An 18,360-nucleotide genomic window follows, 5' to 3' on the forward strand; every position below is an offset into this window, starting at 1 on the left:
AAATGGCTTTTTTGACTGCACTCTTTGTTATTGCATATGGTAAGATATCTCATCCTCATTATTTACTTTTGCGATAATAATACTACATATATCAGTTAAATTTCGGGGGGGAATTTTTACATGAACCAGCCAATATGACTTTAAATCTTTTCTAAATGTGTGTGTAGGCCCACGTGTGGACACGTGATCAAAGAATTGTTACATTGGCTACCAACGAAGATAGACAATAGAAATTCTATTAATATTCATCTTATTTTTTGCCATTTCTCCATAAGGTATGTAATCCCCATGAGAAGAGAACTACCAAATTGAGGGTGGAATTTTTATATGAATTAGGCAGAATCACTTCAAATATTTGCCAAATGTCTACGTGTATGCCACCCACGTGTCGATACGTCACTAAAGAGGACCACATTTAAATAATTTGAAAGCAAATCGGAAGAGGGGGTTGTTCTCACACACTGTCAAAGTGCCATGAGAGTTTGAACATGAGATCACTAGTCTGCAAGTGAAGGCCCTTTTCTTGGGCCAGACCTCGTTGGCCGGGTCGAAACTGGCAGTCTTCACCAAACCAACCAAGAACACATGAGATTTAACCTGGTTCAGCCTTTATGCCTACGTTCATGGAGAGGAGATCAGAGTAATTTACTAGTTTCTTAATCCATTGACACTGTTCAAGTAGTCAAAGGGTCAAAAAAATTCAACTAATTACATTCATTATCAAAATTGCAATCTGAGAAAGACACTTATAATGAAACTGATACAAGAATCACAAAAAAAGTATGGCTTTTCCTTTTACAAGAATAACTGGCGAGAATCCTCAATCATATAGCAGCTTTGCAGATTGGGTTCTCAAGGTTTTGCTTTCATGCTTCTTAGTTTTTTCAACAGCCTGCTCTTTTTTCGATATAGCCCTTACTATGGCTTTTTTCTTTCGGGCATTTTTTGATCTCTTCATTTGCCTTCCCTTTATCTTTCTGTTACAGGAAAATTTTCACAATTAGAAGAGCTGTAAACAAAAAAAACAGAAAACAGACAGATGCAATAAACAAAGGAGCTGGAAATGAAATGAAACCAGGAAAGGCAAATCAATGACTTCAATCACAGAAGCATTAAATGGGTAAATTAAACAAACAAACAAACAACATATAAGTTAATGGGATGAGGTAGAATTTCTTCATTCATCGTTAGCCACCCTTAGTCCATAAGAAAGAGAAATATATTAATCAGGAGGGCAAAATCCTCAACCCTATTTTCACAGGAAAAACATTTTTAATCAAATTCTAATCACGTGCCACATCATTGAACCCTTCCCTTCCCCAAATTTCTCTCCTCTCATGCCTTAAATCATAACCCTATTCCTGCTCTTTTGACATGATCAGTCACAAAGCAGTATCAACAAGCTACAAAAACAAGTATCCTCATTACCCGTTCTAACCATGCTCGAATGACCCCCAAAAACAGAGTGATTTTAAAGTAGTTCCTTCTCAACAACAAAACATGAAGAAGTAACCAGGCTAGATCACAGGCAAAAAGTACTTCATAGTGAGAGTAGCAGAGATGCTCCCCTGTCGAAGAACTCAGTACTAGAAAACCATCATAGGTTGACTATCAGAGTGACGATTTGCAATGTTTGTCATGCCATGCAGTAATACCACAGGCCATCTAACACAGCCATTTTCCTAACACGTTAACTTTATACAACCCAACCCATCAGCGCCACTTAAGGTGTTGAACCGTTAAAAAATGCAGCAAATTTTTTATACATATGAAATGCATCCGAGACTTTTTATAGAAATTTGAAAATTCTCACAATATGCATATAATTGGTTAAATCTATCTAATGAATAGTAACAGGCCCGATCTCTTGGACCACAATGGTCCAAGAGATTGTGGTCACCCACCGTTGGATATACATCCAATGGTTTATAAAAGTTTCTTAAAATGAGTACAAGAGTGAGTGAACCGTTAAATTTATATCCGACGGTGAGTGACCACAAATCTCTTGGACACCTGTAGTCCAAGAGATCAGGACTGTGAATAGTAAATACAAAATACATTCCAAGATAATTATGAATGAAATTGATTTTGTTTAAAATTTGAAATTATGCAATATCTTATCGAGTAAACAACCTATATGTTCACACTACAAAAAGAGGACTAGTAAACATCCACAAACATTAAAGACCCTGTAGCACCACATATGCCCTCGTTTATTTGAATTGAACCCAGAAAGCAGCCTCACCCATAATCTTTTAGCAATAGCTACAACACCCAATTAACACAAATCAGACCACAAATCAATCAGTCGAAGAAAATCATGTTTAAATGTGTGTTTAAGGTTTAAGATTTTAAATTTGTGGTCTTGATTATCACTCCTCTAATAGAAAAACCCATTAACCTTATAAAAATGTGTGCTTGGTAATAATTGATACTTACAAACTGGAAGCACCACCACTTGGGTTGTGAGCCCCAGACTCTGAGGTGTCCATTGCTGCACAATCAATGTACAGAAAGGGTCAAAATTCCCCAAAGCGAAGGGTTGAGAGAGAGAGAGAGAGAGAGAGAGGAGAGTTATAGTCATAGAATTTTATGAAATTAGAACAGGACTTAATACCTTGAGGCAAATCTGAAACGGGCTCTTCATTGATGTCCATTGAAGCGGCATCGTTTCTCTTCTTCTTGTTCCTGTTCTTCGCCATGGCTTTCGAGAGAGAGAGCCGAATAATCCTAGAAAGGTTGAGCCTTTGAGGGAATAAACCCTAGGCTGAGCACACAAGCGCAGATACCACAGAGGACCCGGTTAAAGGTGGGTAATTGCCTGAGCGGACCAACCGAATTTCAATTGGACCACCTTTAACCTTATTATGTTGGGCCATTTTGAGAAGGGTTCAGAAGAGTCGAAGGTGCAAACAAATCTTGTGTTATTTACTATTACAAGACCCGAAAGGCTATAACGAGGAGTTTAGTGTGAGGAGTTTATTTGAGGGTTATAAGAGATAGTATACTACAAAGGTAAGGGGGTTTCTTACACACATTGCAAGGTTTCATGGGAGTTCAAACTTGTGACCATTCATTTATAAATCAAGGCCTTTTTTAACTAGGCTATGCCCATTGGCATCTAGTGTTATTTACTTCTTGTTTTATGCATCTACTTTTCTGATTAGTGTCTACAAGATATTTGTGCTAGGAAAAAATTGAAGTCAAAGCCTATACTACGATTTTGTTTTAAAAAAATAGTATAGTCGGGCGGCTATATTTATTTTTGACACGTGGTGCCTAATCGCTAGCAAGTCCTCTTTTTTTTTTCTTTTTTTTTTTAAATGGTACAGCCGTTCAACTATACTTGGTTTTTTACATGTTTTAAATGTACTTGGTTGACACGTGGCACATAATCACTGGAGGGTCCCCTTTTTTTTATATGAAAAATAATATAGCCACACGGCTATATCATTTTACACGTGAGCACCTAGTCGCAGTGCGACAACTCTCTTTTTTTTTTTTCTCAATAAATAGTATAGTCGCGTGTCAATTTTTTTCTAATTTTCTTAAAAAATAGTCTACCCGAGCGGATTTACTGGCTTTTTAAATTGTCTTTAATAAATCGTATAGTCGAGCGGCTATATATATACTGGAATCCTTTTTTTCTTTAAAAAATTTTCGACGATTTTCATTTATCGATAAGAGTAATTATCCATTACTATTAGGCCATTACCCAAGTCTCTATTATCCCCTTTTAATTTTTTACTTTTCCAGAGTTATTACACATATAAAGAATTTAGCACTTTCACGTTTAATACTCTATTATACACGTACGTACGTATTTTTGAATAATACATTCATGTTCTGTACATGTCTCACGTTTTTTAAAAAGCAAACGTACAATAGTCGTATTGTATATGTACGTACAAAATTTTCAATAAGACACATAAAATTCATGTATTATACAAATAATTCTCACATTGAATAAGAATAATATATGTTGTAAAAATTATATTATAATATTATATAGTGGCCGATTAATATATGCTTTGGATATGTTAAAACTAGCAAATTAATATCTATAAAGTACAAACTAATGCAACTAGGAGGGTCCTTTTTTCTTAATTTTTTTCTATTAAAGAGTATATTCGTGCGGCTATACCTTTTAAATATAATGTGTTTAAATAGTATCGTCGGGCGGCTATACTACGATTTTTTTTTTTAAACGTATAGCCGAACGGATATACTTATTTTTTACATGTGGCGCCTAATCGCTAGCGGGTCCTCTTTTTAAAAAGAATAGTATAGTCGCCCGACTATACTCAATGTTTTTAATTTTTAATTTTTTAAATAGACTTGTTTTGACACGTGGCACATAATCGGTATGGGGTCCTCTTTTTTATATATAAAAAAATTAGTATATCCGTGAGGCGATACTCGTTTTTTTGTTTTTGTTTAAAAAAAAAATAGTATAGCTAGGCGGCTTTACGGGTTTATTGTCTTTAATAAATCATATAGCCGAGCGGCTATACTATATATATATATATATATTGGAATCCTTTTTTTCTTTTAAATTTTTTCTATGATTTTTGTTTATCGATAAGAGTAATTATCTATTACTATTAAGCCATTACCCGAGTCTCTATTGTCCCCTTTTAATTTTTTACTCTTCCAGAGTTATTACCCATATAAAGAATTTAGTACTTTCACGTTTAATACTCTATCATACACGTACGCAGTGGCGGATCTATTAAGGCTCAAGGAGGTACAGCTGCACCTCCCCCGCCGGAAAATCACCTGGAGAGGCTGGAATTTGCCCCTTTGATGGTGCTCACCATTTGTTCGATTAAATGTCTCAAAGAGGCTTTCTTGTTTTGATAGTGAAAAATCGCATCTATTATGACAAGACTCCTTCAGATGTGTGTTTAGTTAGAATTGCATACTTCTTTTTCTAGCATAGAGACGCTACGCAAGGAAGAAGATGTGCAAAGAAGAGGATGCGCGAGGAAGAAGATGCACCAGGAAGAAGATGTGTGCTGTTTATTTTGGGTTTCTCCTTAAAACGATGTCGTCTTAGTATATGAGTTTCATTTAAAATGAAACGATGCGTTTGCTCAAACCTTCTTAGGATATAAAAAAAGGCACGTTTGGTGGAACAGTCACCGAATTAAAAAATAAATAAAGAATGGAACGATGGATGCTCTCCATCCCTTCCTTTCAAGTCATGTCATCATGAGCAATAGTACTCACTCATAATCATATTATTAGGTTTTGTTATTTTAAATGCAATGGTGCCTTTTGTCTGTAGTAAAACCTTTATTAAATTTTTTGGAACATCTTTGTTATTCAATATTGCATTAGCTTAGTCTAATATGAAAACTTAAAGGTATTTTTTAGAAAGAAAAAAAATTCATGTTATGAAAGGCTTACGCCTCAATATCTCAAGGCTCACATATGATCTTAAGCCACCAAAAGGGTATCACCCTTTAAAATTTTAGTAGGAACTAGGAGTCTGAGGCTTGTGGAAGGGTACAAATGAAGGCCATGTACATGTAGCTACGAATTTTGGATGGTATTAGTTGGTAATTTTTTTTAAATTTTTTTTTAGCTTTTAGCCTTTCAAATTTTGCCCCTTCTCCAAAAATTTCCTGGGTCCCCCAGTGCACGTACATACGTATTTTTCAATAATACATTCGTGTTCTATACACATCTCATGTTTTTTAAAAAGCAAACGTACAATAGTCATATTATACATGTACGTACGTATTTCTAATATTTAATACACGTATTTTTTACAAAAATTTTAGTAAGACACAAAATTCACTTATTACACAAATAATTGTCACATATTATTGAATAAGAAAAATATATGTTATAAAAATTATATTAAAATATTATATAGTAGCCAATTAATATGCTTTGGATATGTTGAAACTAGCAGATTAATCTATATACATAAAGCAAAAGACAGAGAACGGTGAAACATTCAAAATGCCAGAAATTGCCCTTGGTTAATGCAAACATTAAGAATTGAAATTATTAATTAAATGAGGATAATATGGTAAATTTATACTTTTTCATATTTTAAAAAATTAAAATTAAAAGAAATTTCAGATAATTGATCATATTTTTATAGAACACAACTACCCATTATCTTTTTTAATTCTAAAATAAATTAAAAAAATTTTTTTAAAAAAAAGCTTCTCGTAGGCGCGGAAGCGTGTGCAGAAAGTCTAGTATCTATAAAATACAAACTAATGCAATAGGAGGGTCCTTTTTTCTTAATTTTTTTTTAATTACGGCTATACCTTTTAATTATAATGTATTTAAATAGTATAGTAGTTCAGCTATACTGTTTTTTGACACGTGGGCCTAATCGCTAGTGGATCCTCTTTTTTATAAAGGCTTAAGTGCTACAGTGTCCTCTGAAACATTTGTGAATTCTCACTTTATCCCATTGACCGATGTTTTGTGTCTCACTTTGCCCCTCACCATCAAGTCTGTTAAAAATTTCTTTAAAAAAGCTGATGTGGCACCAATGGGGCCCACTATTTGGCTAAACCAAGTGCCATGTGTGAAGAAAAAAAAAATTAAAAATTGTCTTTTAAAATTCTTAATTTAACTATTAAAAATAAAAATAATTCTTTAAAACAAAAAAAATCCCCAATTCCCCTCCCTAACCCCATTATCCCTTCCCAGTCGCCATCACCACAACCACAACAACTGCCCTTCTCACGCAGACCCAAGTTCCACCCCTGAAATTCTGTGCTGAATTCGTTACCCCACCAACTTCAACCTTTGCCACATCTGTGCCTCAATCCAACATCTTCCACTTTTAGCAAGACAAAACAAAGATTCAATTAATCTTTCTGTGCATGCCAATCTGTTACACCAATTTTAGAAACATGGGCTGTATAAAACTCAGACCACCCCCACTTCCAGCCGCAACCCAAGCCCTACTCCCACCCCTAGCCCTTAAACCCAGCAGCCCCAACCCTCCGCACAGTCGTCGACAACCCAAATGAGCCCTGGCCTCTCTTTCTGTCGAACCTCCAGCAGCTACAACCCACCATCTTTATCTTGCTGAATTCGGAAGCCATCAAATTTGGTTGCAGACCTTCGAGTACAAAACAACAAAAACAATGAATTTTTTTTCTTTTAATTTGTTGGTTTTTGAATTTGCAGAGAGAGGGGTGGGTTGGGTTCGGCTGGGGGTGGGAGTGGGGCCTAGGTTGCCACTGATGCTGGGGGTAGTCTAGGTTGTTGGGGAGAAGAAAATACAGACGGGTGAGAGAGATCACAGAGAAAGGAAAGGGAGAGAGAGAGAGGGAGAACGAGGGAGAAGAAATCTGGGAAGGGTGGCTGGGGGGGATGATGGGTTTTTTGTTTTTTTAAATTTCTTATATTTAAATATTTATATACACCTAATTTATTAAGAGAAGCCCTAAATCCATAATTTGGTGGGGGATGGGTGAGGTCAAAGCCCTAAATTCAAATTTTTAAAAGACAATTTTTAATTTTTTTTCTTCACACTTGTCACTTAGTTTAGTCAAATAGTAGGTCATATTAGTGCCACATCAGCTTTTTAAACATAATTTTTAACAGATTTGACGGTGATGGGCAAAGTGAGACATAAAACATCGGTCAATGGGGCAAAGTGGGTCTCTTTAATTTTAAGGGGGTAAAGTGAGAATTGACCAATGTTTCATGATGCACTGTATGACAGGACCCGACCCAATTTTCACTTTGAAATTCGAGTCAAGTCCTGTGCGTGTCCGACACCTGGCTAATGTCGGGCACGAATGACCTTTTTACCCTTTCTGTCACAAATTCTGTTCAAATTTCTCTTCGACTTCTGCCGAAAATTCGGCAGAGTCTCCCTTGTATTTTGACCAGTCCCAAAATTTCACCTGTAAACAATCTCAAATATTTCCACCCAACTGCCAGAATAGGATAAACCAGAATTGCCAGGTTCAAATTTTCCAATAAACTCGATATCAGAGCAATTTTCTAAAGTTCACGGGTTTTCAGGAAAAATTTCTACAACTTTACCTGACTTTGAAGCGTGGAGGTTAAGAGTGGCCCGGTGGTGGATCCTATGCACTTCTACAACCTGGGGGCGAAAAACAAGTTTTAAACTGTGAGTGGACAAAAAGTGAGATTCTTAAAATCCAGCTAAAATATAATTCCCCCATTTTAAAATAACTAGGGATATATATATATATATCGATAATTTAACTATATCGCCATATAAAAGATTCTATAAGCATGAATTAGTATACTAATGAAGAAACTTACATAATCGATCTGATATAAAGATATTATTGCCTGGAAGAATCAAAGAACTGGTATACTGAATAAAAATACCAAAAATACACATGTGCAATTACTGAGAGACCAATATAAAATGGCTGAAAATCATCCTTGAATAAAAGAAAGCTCAAAATCCTTTAAAACTTCGTTCGACTGAATTTACAAAAAAAAAAATGAGTAAACAATATCTGCAGTAAAAGCTTTAAAATCCTTTAAAACTGCCACCTAATTGTACCCCTGTTATATCCGTCAATTCCCTGGCAGGTCTCGGGCGCCACGCAGTCCACCCGAGCCGCAAACTGGCGAAATCAGGGGACTATGATCAGCCTGTCCCGCCGGCAGATTCCTCGGTGACACCAAGTCAGCTCGAGTCGCTCTGGCAGGATGCAGGGGACCGTAGTCAGCCTGATCCGCAATCCTGGCAGGTCTCGGGGACACAGAGTCAGCCGAGCCGCAATCCTGGCAGGTCTCGGGACACCAAGTCTGCCGAGCCGCAAATCCTGGCACTCACGGTCCGAGCGTCCCCGAAACTCGTGAGGCAAAGTCAAGTGCACTGACTGAACTATAATCAGACTGGATGTCCGTAGACATCGGTCCGACTCTGGGTAATCACCATAAAGAAAATGGGTACAAGGTGGGTTTAAAATAGATTCCTTTAGAAAATCCGATTAAAACTGAAATCTCAAATTGTGCTGCTGTCTCATCTGATTTCAACCTCAAACTCTGTTTCTATGACTTTTAAATAAGCAACACATATTTATAAAACTGTTACTGTACTGATCAAGTTCAGAACCGTAATAAAACTTACTCAAGATCAAATAAAGAAACTTATTCAAATAAATTCATTTCTAAAAACTTATTTATATAAAATCAATATAAACTCATTTATAAAACTTATTTATATAAAAGCACATCAATCATTCATGAAATCTGATTTATGAAAGAAGGTCCACTCACAGATGGTCCGAGCTACTTCGATCCCTCGAAGATCTCTTTTATAATTCTGTCGGGCTCCTGGTGCCTGATTATCCCGAAAGATTAAGTTAGTAAACTGCTGAATAAAAAGAATTTCAACTAAACACCCTGCCCCCGGCTCCTAGAAATACGCGCATCTCAATCCAACTACTCCTATGCCCACAATAGCCTTTTTCAATGCTTGGAACAGTTTTGGGAGGTTCGACGTTCAGCTTAAGCGATAAGCCTGTCAGGTCGGCCGACCCGAGACCCGTGGGGTCCACGGTGTCCGATGGCCAATCTGATCATCCCTGAAGGTTTCTCATACAGCGGGAACCATGTTCTGCGAATTTGGTCCGAATCGGACGGTCGGATTGACCAAAATCGCGTTATCGCTTAAAACCCTAACCCTAGCCCCAGGGTTCGCGATTCCGGAGTATCCGGGACTCCGATTCGCAATCCGTTGAATCCTACACGATCCTGACATCGTGTAGACCGACATACCCAAAATTCAGCGCGATCCGACGATTACACAACACTGCACCCACGGATCGCGCGATATGGAAAATCCGTTCGGGGCTCAAACGGACTCCGAATCGAGATCCGCGAAATCCCACGCGCTCGTGACGACACGAGGGTCACAAATCTACACAGAATTACATCAGTACCCTCGCCCACGGGCTCCAGTACGCGCGGACAGCTTTGGGTGTCCAAAGCGATTTCGGGTGGCCGAAAAATCTCGGAACCAAGACTCCAAACTCCTACCCTATGTAAAAAACCCCATTTGGAGTCACTTTTGTTCTTGGGCCACCCCCAAAAAAGCGACCGGAAACAGTAGTTTCGAAGGGCCGAAGTTCGGCCAAATTTTCAAGTTCAAAATCGAACCCCTTAGAGCTAAAATCGATCGAAGCCCATATACCCATCAGCTAGAGTACGAAAAATAGCTGAGAAACCATACCTTACTCGATCGATTTGGTGGAGAAACGAAGGAGAATTTCGAGCTGGAAGTTTGGGTAGCTTCGGACGAACCTCCGTCGGAAAACACGATTTTCCGGCCAGCTCAGGGCGGCCCCAGGGTTGAGGTCGGTTGGAGAAGGTAGGGGACTCGATGGTGGTTCCAACGCCACCGGTCCCGTGGCCATTGGAGCTCGGAGGCGGCGCCAGCACCTTCTGGAAGTCGGTGGCCCGTTTCGCGCAGAGTCTGGGTTTATATAGATGCAACTTCGAAATATTTACGGTTATGCCACTGAGACTCTTTTGACCATAACTTTTTCGTTACAACTCCGATTCGGGCCCACTCCGTGTCTACGGACTCCTTTCGCCGTGCTCTACGCAATGGCGCAAGCGGAATTCCCAAATTCTTTCTCGATCAAAAAGTCAAATTTTCCCCCATTATTAATGCAAGGGCAAAATGGTCTTTTCACTAAAAGATATTTTCCTTACTTTTTAGATATTTTCTTTCTTTTTAGATATTTTGTTTTGGGTTCTTACACTGTAACAATTAAAGCTTTTTATAAATAAAAAATAGTACAACCGCACGGCTATACTCGGTGTTTTTAATTATTTTTAAAAAATAGACTTGTTTTGACACGTGGCGCATAATTGCTCGGGGGTCCTCTTTTTTTATATGAAAAATAGTATAGCCGCACGACTATACCGTTCTACGCATGGACGCTTAGGGCCTGTGAAGCTTTTTTTTTTTTTTTTTGGTAAATAGTATAGCCGCACGGCTATACCAGATTTTTTTCTAATTTTTTTTTTAAAAATAGTATAGCCAGTTAGCTTTACTGGTTTTTTTAATTGTCTTTCATAAATAGTATAGCCGGACGGCTATACTCTATATATATATACACATACTAGGATCCTTTTTTCCTTTTAAATTTTTTCAATGATTTTCGTTTATCGATAAGAGTAGTTATCCATTACTATTAGGCCATTATCTGAGTCTCTATTGTCCCCCTTTTAATTTTTTCTTTTCAGAGTTATTACCTGTATAAAGAATTTAGCACTTTCACGTTTAATACTCTATTATACACGTACGTACATATTTTTTAATAATACATTCGTGTTCTATACACGTCTTACGTTTTTTTTTTAAGTAAACATAAAATAGTCGTATTGTACATGTATGTATGTATTTCTAATGTTTAATACACGTATTTTTTACAAAATTTTCAATAAGACACACAAAATTCACGTATTATTATACAAATAATTCTCACATATTATTGAATAAGAATAATATATGTCATAAAAATTATATTAAATATTATATAGCTGCCGATTAATATTTACTTTGGATATGTTGAAACTAGCAAATTAATATCTATAAAGTACAAACTAATGCAACTAGGGGGTCCTTTTTGTTTTTTTTTTGGTATTAGCCGTGCGGCTATACTACCATTTTTTTTAAAAAAAAAACAAGTAGGTCTTTATTTTCCTCTTTTTTTTTTGTTCTAGTTTAAAGGAGGTATGGGATCAAAAGCGTGAAAAGAAATGAAGTCAATTTTATTAGGCATACGCTAACTGGGTCTAGCCCTGCGGGCCTTAATTTGCATATTAGTGGTCTTAGATTTGAACTCACAAGACACCCTGGTAGTGTGTGTATGTGTGTGTGAGGAACCCCCATCCCTTGTAGTTTAAAATACCACTTGTATTATAAAAATTTTAAAAATATATATTGGGCAGATTGCAGGAGTTTATGTATAGATGTCTATTATACCCATTTTAGTCACCCATCAGCATTTGCTTGAACTTGGCCCATACCCACTTTTCCTCATAAACCAGATGACAATTATTTTTTTTCTTTACGATTCTGTGAGATTATGTATAGATGTCTATATCTACAAGTGCTGTCTATTGTGATGGAAAAGCATGACTTGAAGTTCCCAAAACAAAAAACAAAAAAAATTTGTGCCCATGTTATTTTTACAAATGATAAGAATATATTTATAAGATACTTTTATAATGGGTCAATACATCAACAACAAACCACAATTAGATTTCGAACTCATTATAAATATATATTGTCATCACCACTCCATGTGAGTCGAACATGAGACCTCCTCCAACTAACTGAAGACAAATACCACTAGAACAAAAGCTAGTTGATTACACATGACAAATAGTTGAAAATTTAGGTTTTAGAGTAACTACTACTTGAAATAAGCCTGAAATAAAACTACCTAACACAACACGTGACAACCCAACATGACAAGCACTTTCTTCTGGCATGCTTGTTGTCCTAAGCAATCTTAGCATCAGTCTTTAATTCATGTTTTCTTCCCCACCACATATATATTTCAGTGTGAGTGGCAAGCTAATAAGATTTTTAGGAAGGGCAATTTGCTAGGTCAGATGATATGTCAATTAGTGGACATAATTATTGAATCTGACAGGTTTGGGTTTTTGTTTTTGGCAATTAACTGCCAAATTCTTAATGGCCCCAAGAAGCTATTAGCTATCAAATGGATCAGGATTTGTTACTTGGAACACTCTCCTCCTTGTTTTGGGCAGCAATATTAATGATGTGTATATAAACAGTGGTGGACTTATTATGGCACAATGAGGTGTAGCTGTATTTCTTTTTGTCGGAAAAACTGTCGTAGGTACTTCAAATTGCCCATTTATTCAACTAATGGTGGTGCACTCCAGTTGAAGTAAATGTCTTTATCCTTTTACTTTCATTTATTTTTATATTACTCAATTTACTTAATTTTACAATGTAAATAAAGAAGTATCCTCACTTGGATTCAAATAAAAATACTAAAAAATCAAATTCCCATCTAATCAAAATATGAAAAATCAATTTTAGTGCAAACTACGATTTAGGCTAAAATGATGGCTCATTAAGTCAACATATACTTCACAATAAATTCTCATAACATCAAGTTTTCTTGTTTTATGTGTGAGGAATAAAAGCTAGCAAAAATTATATTGAGAAAATGATTATTTCAAAAAACCATTTTTCATACTTAGTCAATATTGTTACATAAAATAATTTTTCATGTATGATATGAATGCATGAAGAGACCTAAGGTCAATCTAGGTAAAAAGTCTTAGATATTCAATCCACAAAAAGTTTTTAGCATTTTAAAATTGCACTTCTGCTAAGAAATTCCCGAATCCGCCAGTATATATAAGCATCTGGTTGGTTTACAATGTGAACAATTGGGTCCAATTGTCGCCTAACCACTTGTTTATTTTTATTTCTTGTTTTTGGAATTCAAGTTTAGCAAATTAAGAACCAAAGGACAAGCCCAAGATGGTCAACAAGAACACAACAAACAACCAACAACTTAGACACAACTCTAAGGCTCTAAACAACAACAAACCAGCAACAGCAACAACCAGCCAGTATTTGTTTCCCACTTTTATCAGACCACATAATAGTATGAACCTAATCTAATCCACATTCAACACAATTAAACTCTCATGTCATTCTTTCCATTTTCATTAAATACAATTTTTTTTTTTTTTTTTTTTTTATACAAGTGATATTAGGTGAGGAGGGAATTGAACCTAGGTACAGGAGTATTTTTAATTAGAGAGATAAAGGACTTTGAATTCATACACAAAATTGCTGAATTTAATGTGTGAAAGAATGCTGAATGATTAAGTATGGGTGTATGAGTTTTTGTACCAATGTCCTTTACTTAGAATCTACTCAAGCAGGATGGCAGAAGAATAAACCAAAGCTGCTGTGAAGAATTAAGTATAGCAAGTTGGCAACCCTTTTGAGACCAAATAGACAACATTCCATCTTACCAGACACCTCAGTTGTTGTCAGAAAAACTTTACCTTCACCAATAATGATTAAAGTGTCATCTCAATCCTATGCCACATGCCACATGACAGCATAAAGAAGGTAGGGTCAGCCACCAGTAACATTGACACATGCTCCTGATGTAAAAGTATTTGCCTACCCCAATTCTTTTTCTTTCTTCTTCCTCTTCAACTTTTTTTTAATTAAAGAAAACAAAAATCACTCAAATTTCTCACTTACAATTTGCAAACATCACTCAAGCAAATGATGGTCCCGCGCTAGGATGAGGATGACAAGCATAAATCGAGGAATGATACTAATTTTTTAAGAAAATGATGGCCCTAAACTTTTTAAATTCAAAATAGTGAGTTTAGACTTTTAGAGGCTGAATTACTTGTCAATACCAACTTTCAAGTGCTTTTAAAGCTTTTAGGTGCTTGACATGCACAAAAGGGCATTGGGTTAGTATAAAATTAGAACATTAAAATAGGTGGAATTGGTGCATGCAATAATTATTTGGGTTGCTGCTAAAAGGGTAATATATAAATTTGGAATTTATTAGGTGAGCTAATTATGATATCCCAGACAAACTTTTGGGAGCAATGCCATTGGTTCCCTTTGGGAAACACTATCATCAAATTAAGCAAGTGGCAGGTTTTATTTTATCTTTGGGATTTTGTTAATTATAATTAATTTGTATGAGTTGTTGTTGGTCCAGAGGTCAATCAAACTTAGCACTTTACATGCATCATGGCTTAATCTATCACGAGGCTCATGCTAAACCAAATTAGGATTTCGAGATTTTTGGAACTACCACCCCTCCTACTACTCTTTTTTCCTCTCTGTCTTCAGCTTTGCAGATAAAATTAGAGATGCCATTCGCCATAAAAAGCCGATATGCATATGCCGTTATGCCGAATTGTCTGTGCAAAAGAAAGATACTCATTTGAATTTACTTCACAATACAATTTTATAACCATAATCGTTTAATTTTTAGGTCTGTATACAAAGATCATCCATGTTAAATTTCATGGAAATCAAAGATCGTTTAGCCTTATGTCGTGAACATTTTCTTGTTTATTAAAAATAGTGTGTCTATCTATTTATTTAGTCACGGTTAGATAATTAAACTATTTTAATTATAATATTTCCTAATATAGGAAAATATTCTATTATCATGCTGTCTAATGTCTATCCAAAACTATTACAATTCTTGATTTTTATTTGAATGTATATCCAAACCCTTTTAAGTATATACGAGAACTATTCTTCTTCTTTTTCTTTCTTTCTTTTTTTGTATCGTGTAAGTCTTGAGGCAATAAAAAGGAAACATGCATGAAATTTGAAAGTAATGAACGTGGACGTGGTGGCGTTTGTTGTGTTTCCTCCAGCAAGATAATGGCTATTTGGCCTCGCTTGAAGAGAGAGAGAGACACAGTCATGAGTCTTCTATAATCAATTGGGTTTTGCAAAAACCACTTATCTGCATGATTGTGGGAAGCATGATCTATGACTGTCAACTTTATACGATTAGATTTCCATTATTGTAAATTTAACATACATGTTATTGGCACTCGAAAAAAATTTCATATCTTTATTCCTTATAAATAAAACAAAGAAGAGAATTGTATATGGGAGTGCATATACTGACATTTCTAGAGTGTCAATAATATCGGCATTATATATACATTAATAAAATAAATACACTAGCACAATAAAATTGAAAAAAAAAAAAAAGCATTCCAATTTTATGATAGTTTTTTTTTATATTATTATAAACAATTTTGTGATAGTTTAGTATTGAATTACTATATTATTTATGAGAATCAATAGTTTTTCTATTAACCAATGACACTAACATAGAAAGATACAGATATATAAACATGCGGATAAAAATGTATACATCAAATGTCTTAATTTTTTGTTAAGAAAACTCTCGGGACAAATGTATACATCAAACACCTGAGTTTTCAGGATTCGTTTCAAATGTTTTTGTTTTTGCCGAGGTTATTACATCATTATCAACTAACTCTTATATAATAATTTATTTTAAAAAAAATATTGAAAAATGTCTTAAATTCGACTCTACACTCTTCATAATTGGTTGAAAAAGGAATTAAAACGTTAGATTAGTTGTAGCCCTTCAACCTAATACCAAGACTCTCACAATTCAAACTAATAGCAAGACTCTGAATTCAACCAAATGGGGTCACAAATTAGATTGATGTAGCAACAACATGATATAGGAAAAGGATTTGGCAATTTAAAAAGGGAAAGCAACGAGCATTAAGTTCCAAAATCCCCGAGGGGTAAGGTGGAGTTTGTTTGTTGGGCCACGGACAGTTGTTGCAACTTGTTTATTTATTGACTTTTATCAGTTTCCTTTTGCCGCTTTCTGCCCTAATTAGCGCGGGCCACGTTACCGTTATGATTAGTTCTCTTCTCCTCCATTTAAATTATGAATTCATTCATGTCTGACTTGCTACCTTCAAATTACTCATCTACCCTTTTGTGGATAATCACTCATCTTATTCTTTCATGTGAAAACTTTAAATACAGAATCTAAATTCACTAGATAGCAGTCCTTTTGGATTTTTATGATGGTTGGTTAGCTTTTTTCTTTTTCCAAATAACGATAAAAGCTAAGGGACACAAGCGATATTTAGACAAAAAGGAAATTAAACTTAGAATTCAGGCACCTGGATAAATATTTTTAACCACTTAAATTACAAACTTCTTTACGATAAATATTGAACGATAAAAGAAAATTAAATTATTAACAGTGATGTGATCTATGAATTAAGATGGAATTTTCTGCTTGTTTTGGTACTACTTAAATTAAAAGATTTCTTCCGTTACTTTAGCTAAAAAAAGTTAGCTCTGATTTTGATATGTGAACCAAAATATGAACCTTTTGCTTGTTTCGGTATTTATTCAAGTGAAAGATTACTTCAGTTACTTTGGAAGTGATTTACAAACAATGGATTAAGTAACAAATATATTTTCATCTTGTCCATTGTCTAATAATGCAAAGAGTACTTTTTTTTTGTTTGAAAATGGAAAGAGTAATTTGATGGCTCATACTTAAAGGAAAGGATATGCATTATGCTTATTATTGTTGGGGGACCAGAATGAAGTTTTGCTATCTGGTCCACCATTATTTTAGTTTATATATATATATATATATATCTATATTTGAATTATTTGCTAAAGTTTGTGAAGTGTGGTCCAATTAGATTTGAAAATGTCCTGATTTGAGTATGTTGACTGTCTATTTTACCCAAAAAGAAATTGAGAGTACATTTGTTTATTAAAAAACAAAATGGCAGTGTATTAATATTATACTTAGGGTTTTGAGTCATTCACCTAATACATGTGCAAAATAGTATTTCACCTACTTCTTTACCCTAATATGTCTTTCACCTCAAATTATAATTAGCTCCCTAAAGAAATTGTATAAAAAGGTTAATCCAAATTTCCAAAATTCCGAAGAGCATCTTCAACTGATGTGTCAAAAGTGCCACATAAACATTTAACGGCTAGAAATAACATATCATATCACTCCAATCGATGTGTCAAAGCTGATGTAGAATGAAGGCTGGAGGTTGAGATGTTATTTTTGACATCCCAAAAGTAAGATGTCAAATGAATATTTTATTATTTTTTCTCTTTTCTTTTTAATTAAAGATAAATCAACACTAAAATGAAATAAAATAGTAATTTAATTTGACATATCGAGTGGACTCTAAAGCTGTATAAGATGTCAAATTGCCATATCCGCCATCAAATTTAAATTTGATGTTTGGTAATAACTCCAGAAGGCTAAAAGGTTACATAAGGAATTTAACCTAAGAATCCAAATAAATGCTTCGATTTACAATGAGCTTACTTATAACATACCGTTTTAAGAAATGTCTATCTCCTTAGTAACCGATGTATTTTCTTTTGATGAAGTTACTCAGTTTCTCAAAAAAAGAAAAAAAATCTAGAAATTTCTAATTTTACCTAAATACCTATTAATTTTTTCCTTAAAACTTCTAAATAAATATAAAAAATAGAAAAAAAGGGGTCAACCATTGTAAGGAAGTATTTATAAAATATAGAAATTTAAATGAATAAATGGTAATATTGACATTTTCAAGTTTGTTGGGGGTGATAAGCAAATCGTGCGTGAATAGAAAATTGACCACTCCCAATCCAAAAGAATTTAGGTAACGAAAAAGAACTGACCAATCCAAATATAGGATGCTATTATTGTAATTTCCTGAAAATCCCCGTCCAAATTCAAAACCCCGTTAATTAACAACTATACTGTAGCGCGTCACACCTAAAAGGTTAGTAGGCCC

General features: G+C 35.0%; 1 protein-coding gene across 1 annotated transcript; it reads right to left on the reverse strand.

Moving 5' to 3' along the window:
- Positions 1–635: 635 nt before the first annotated feature.
- On the reverse strand, positions 636–2,834 carry LOC117625028. Its single transcript, XM_034356591.1, has 3 exons — positions 2,618–2,834; positions 2,440–2,494; positions 636–977 (listed from the first exon to the last, which is right to left on the reverse strand). Exons 1-3 carry the CDS (start codon positions 2,700–2,702, stop codon positions 821–823), a joined length of 297 nt encoding a protein of 98 aa, XP_034212482.1. The 5' UTR covers positions 2,703–2,834; the 3' UTR covers positions 636–820.
- Positions 2,835–18,360: the final 15,526 nt, after the last annotated feature.

Source organism: Prunus dulcis, chromosome 4 (genome assembly GCF_902201215.1).
Source record: "Prunus dulcis chromosome 4, ALMONDv2, whole genome shotgun sequence".
NCBI classification, from domain to species: Eukaryota; Viridiplantae; Streptophyta; class Magnoliopsida; order Rosales; family Rosaceae; genus Prunus; species Prunus dulcis.

Bases quoted from the DNA above. Each gene is read 5' to 3' on its own strand.
- LOC117625028 (XM_034356591.1), bottom strand. From the start codon at position 2,702: ATGGCGAAGAACAGGAACAAGAAGAAGAGAAACGATGCCGCTTCAATG. The intron at 2,495-2,617 runs GTATTAAGTCCT...TTGATTGTGCAG, and splicing joins CGTTTCAGATTTGCCTCAAG to CAATGGACACCTCAGAGTCT. The intron at 978-2,439 runs GTAAGTATCAAT...TTCCTGTAACAG, and splicing joins AGTGGTGGTGCTTCCAGTTT to AAAGATAAAGGGAAGGCAAA.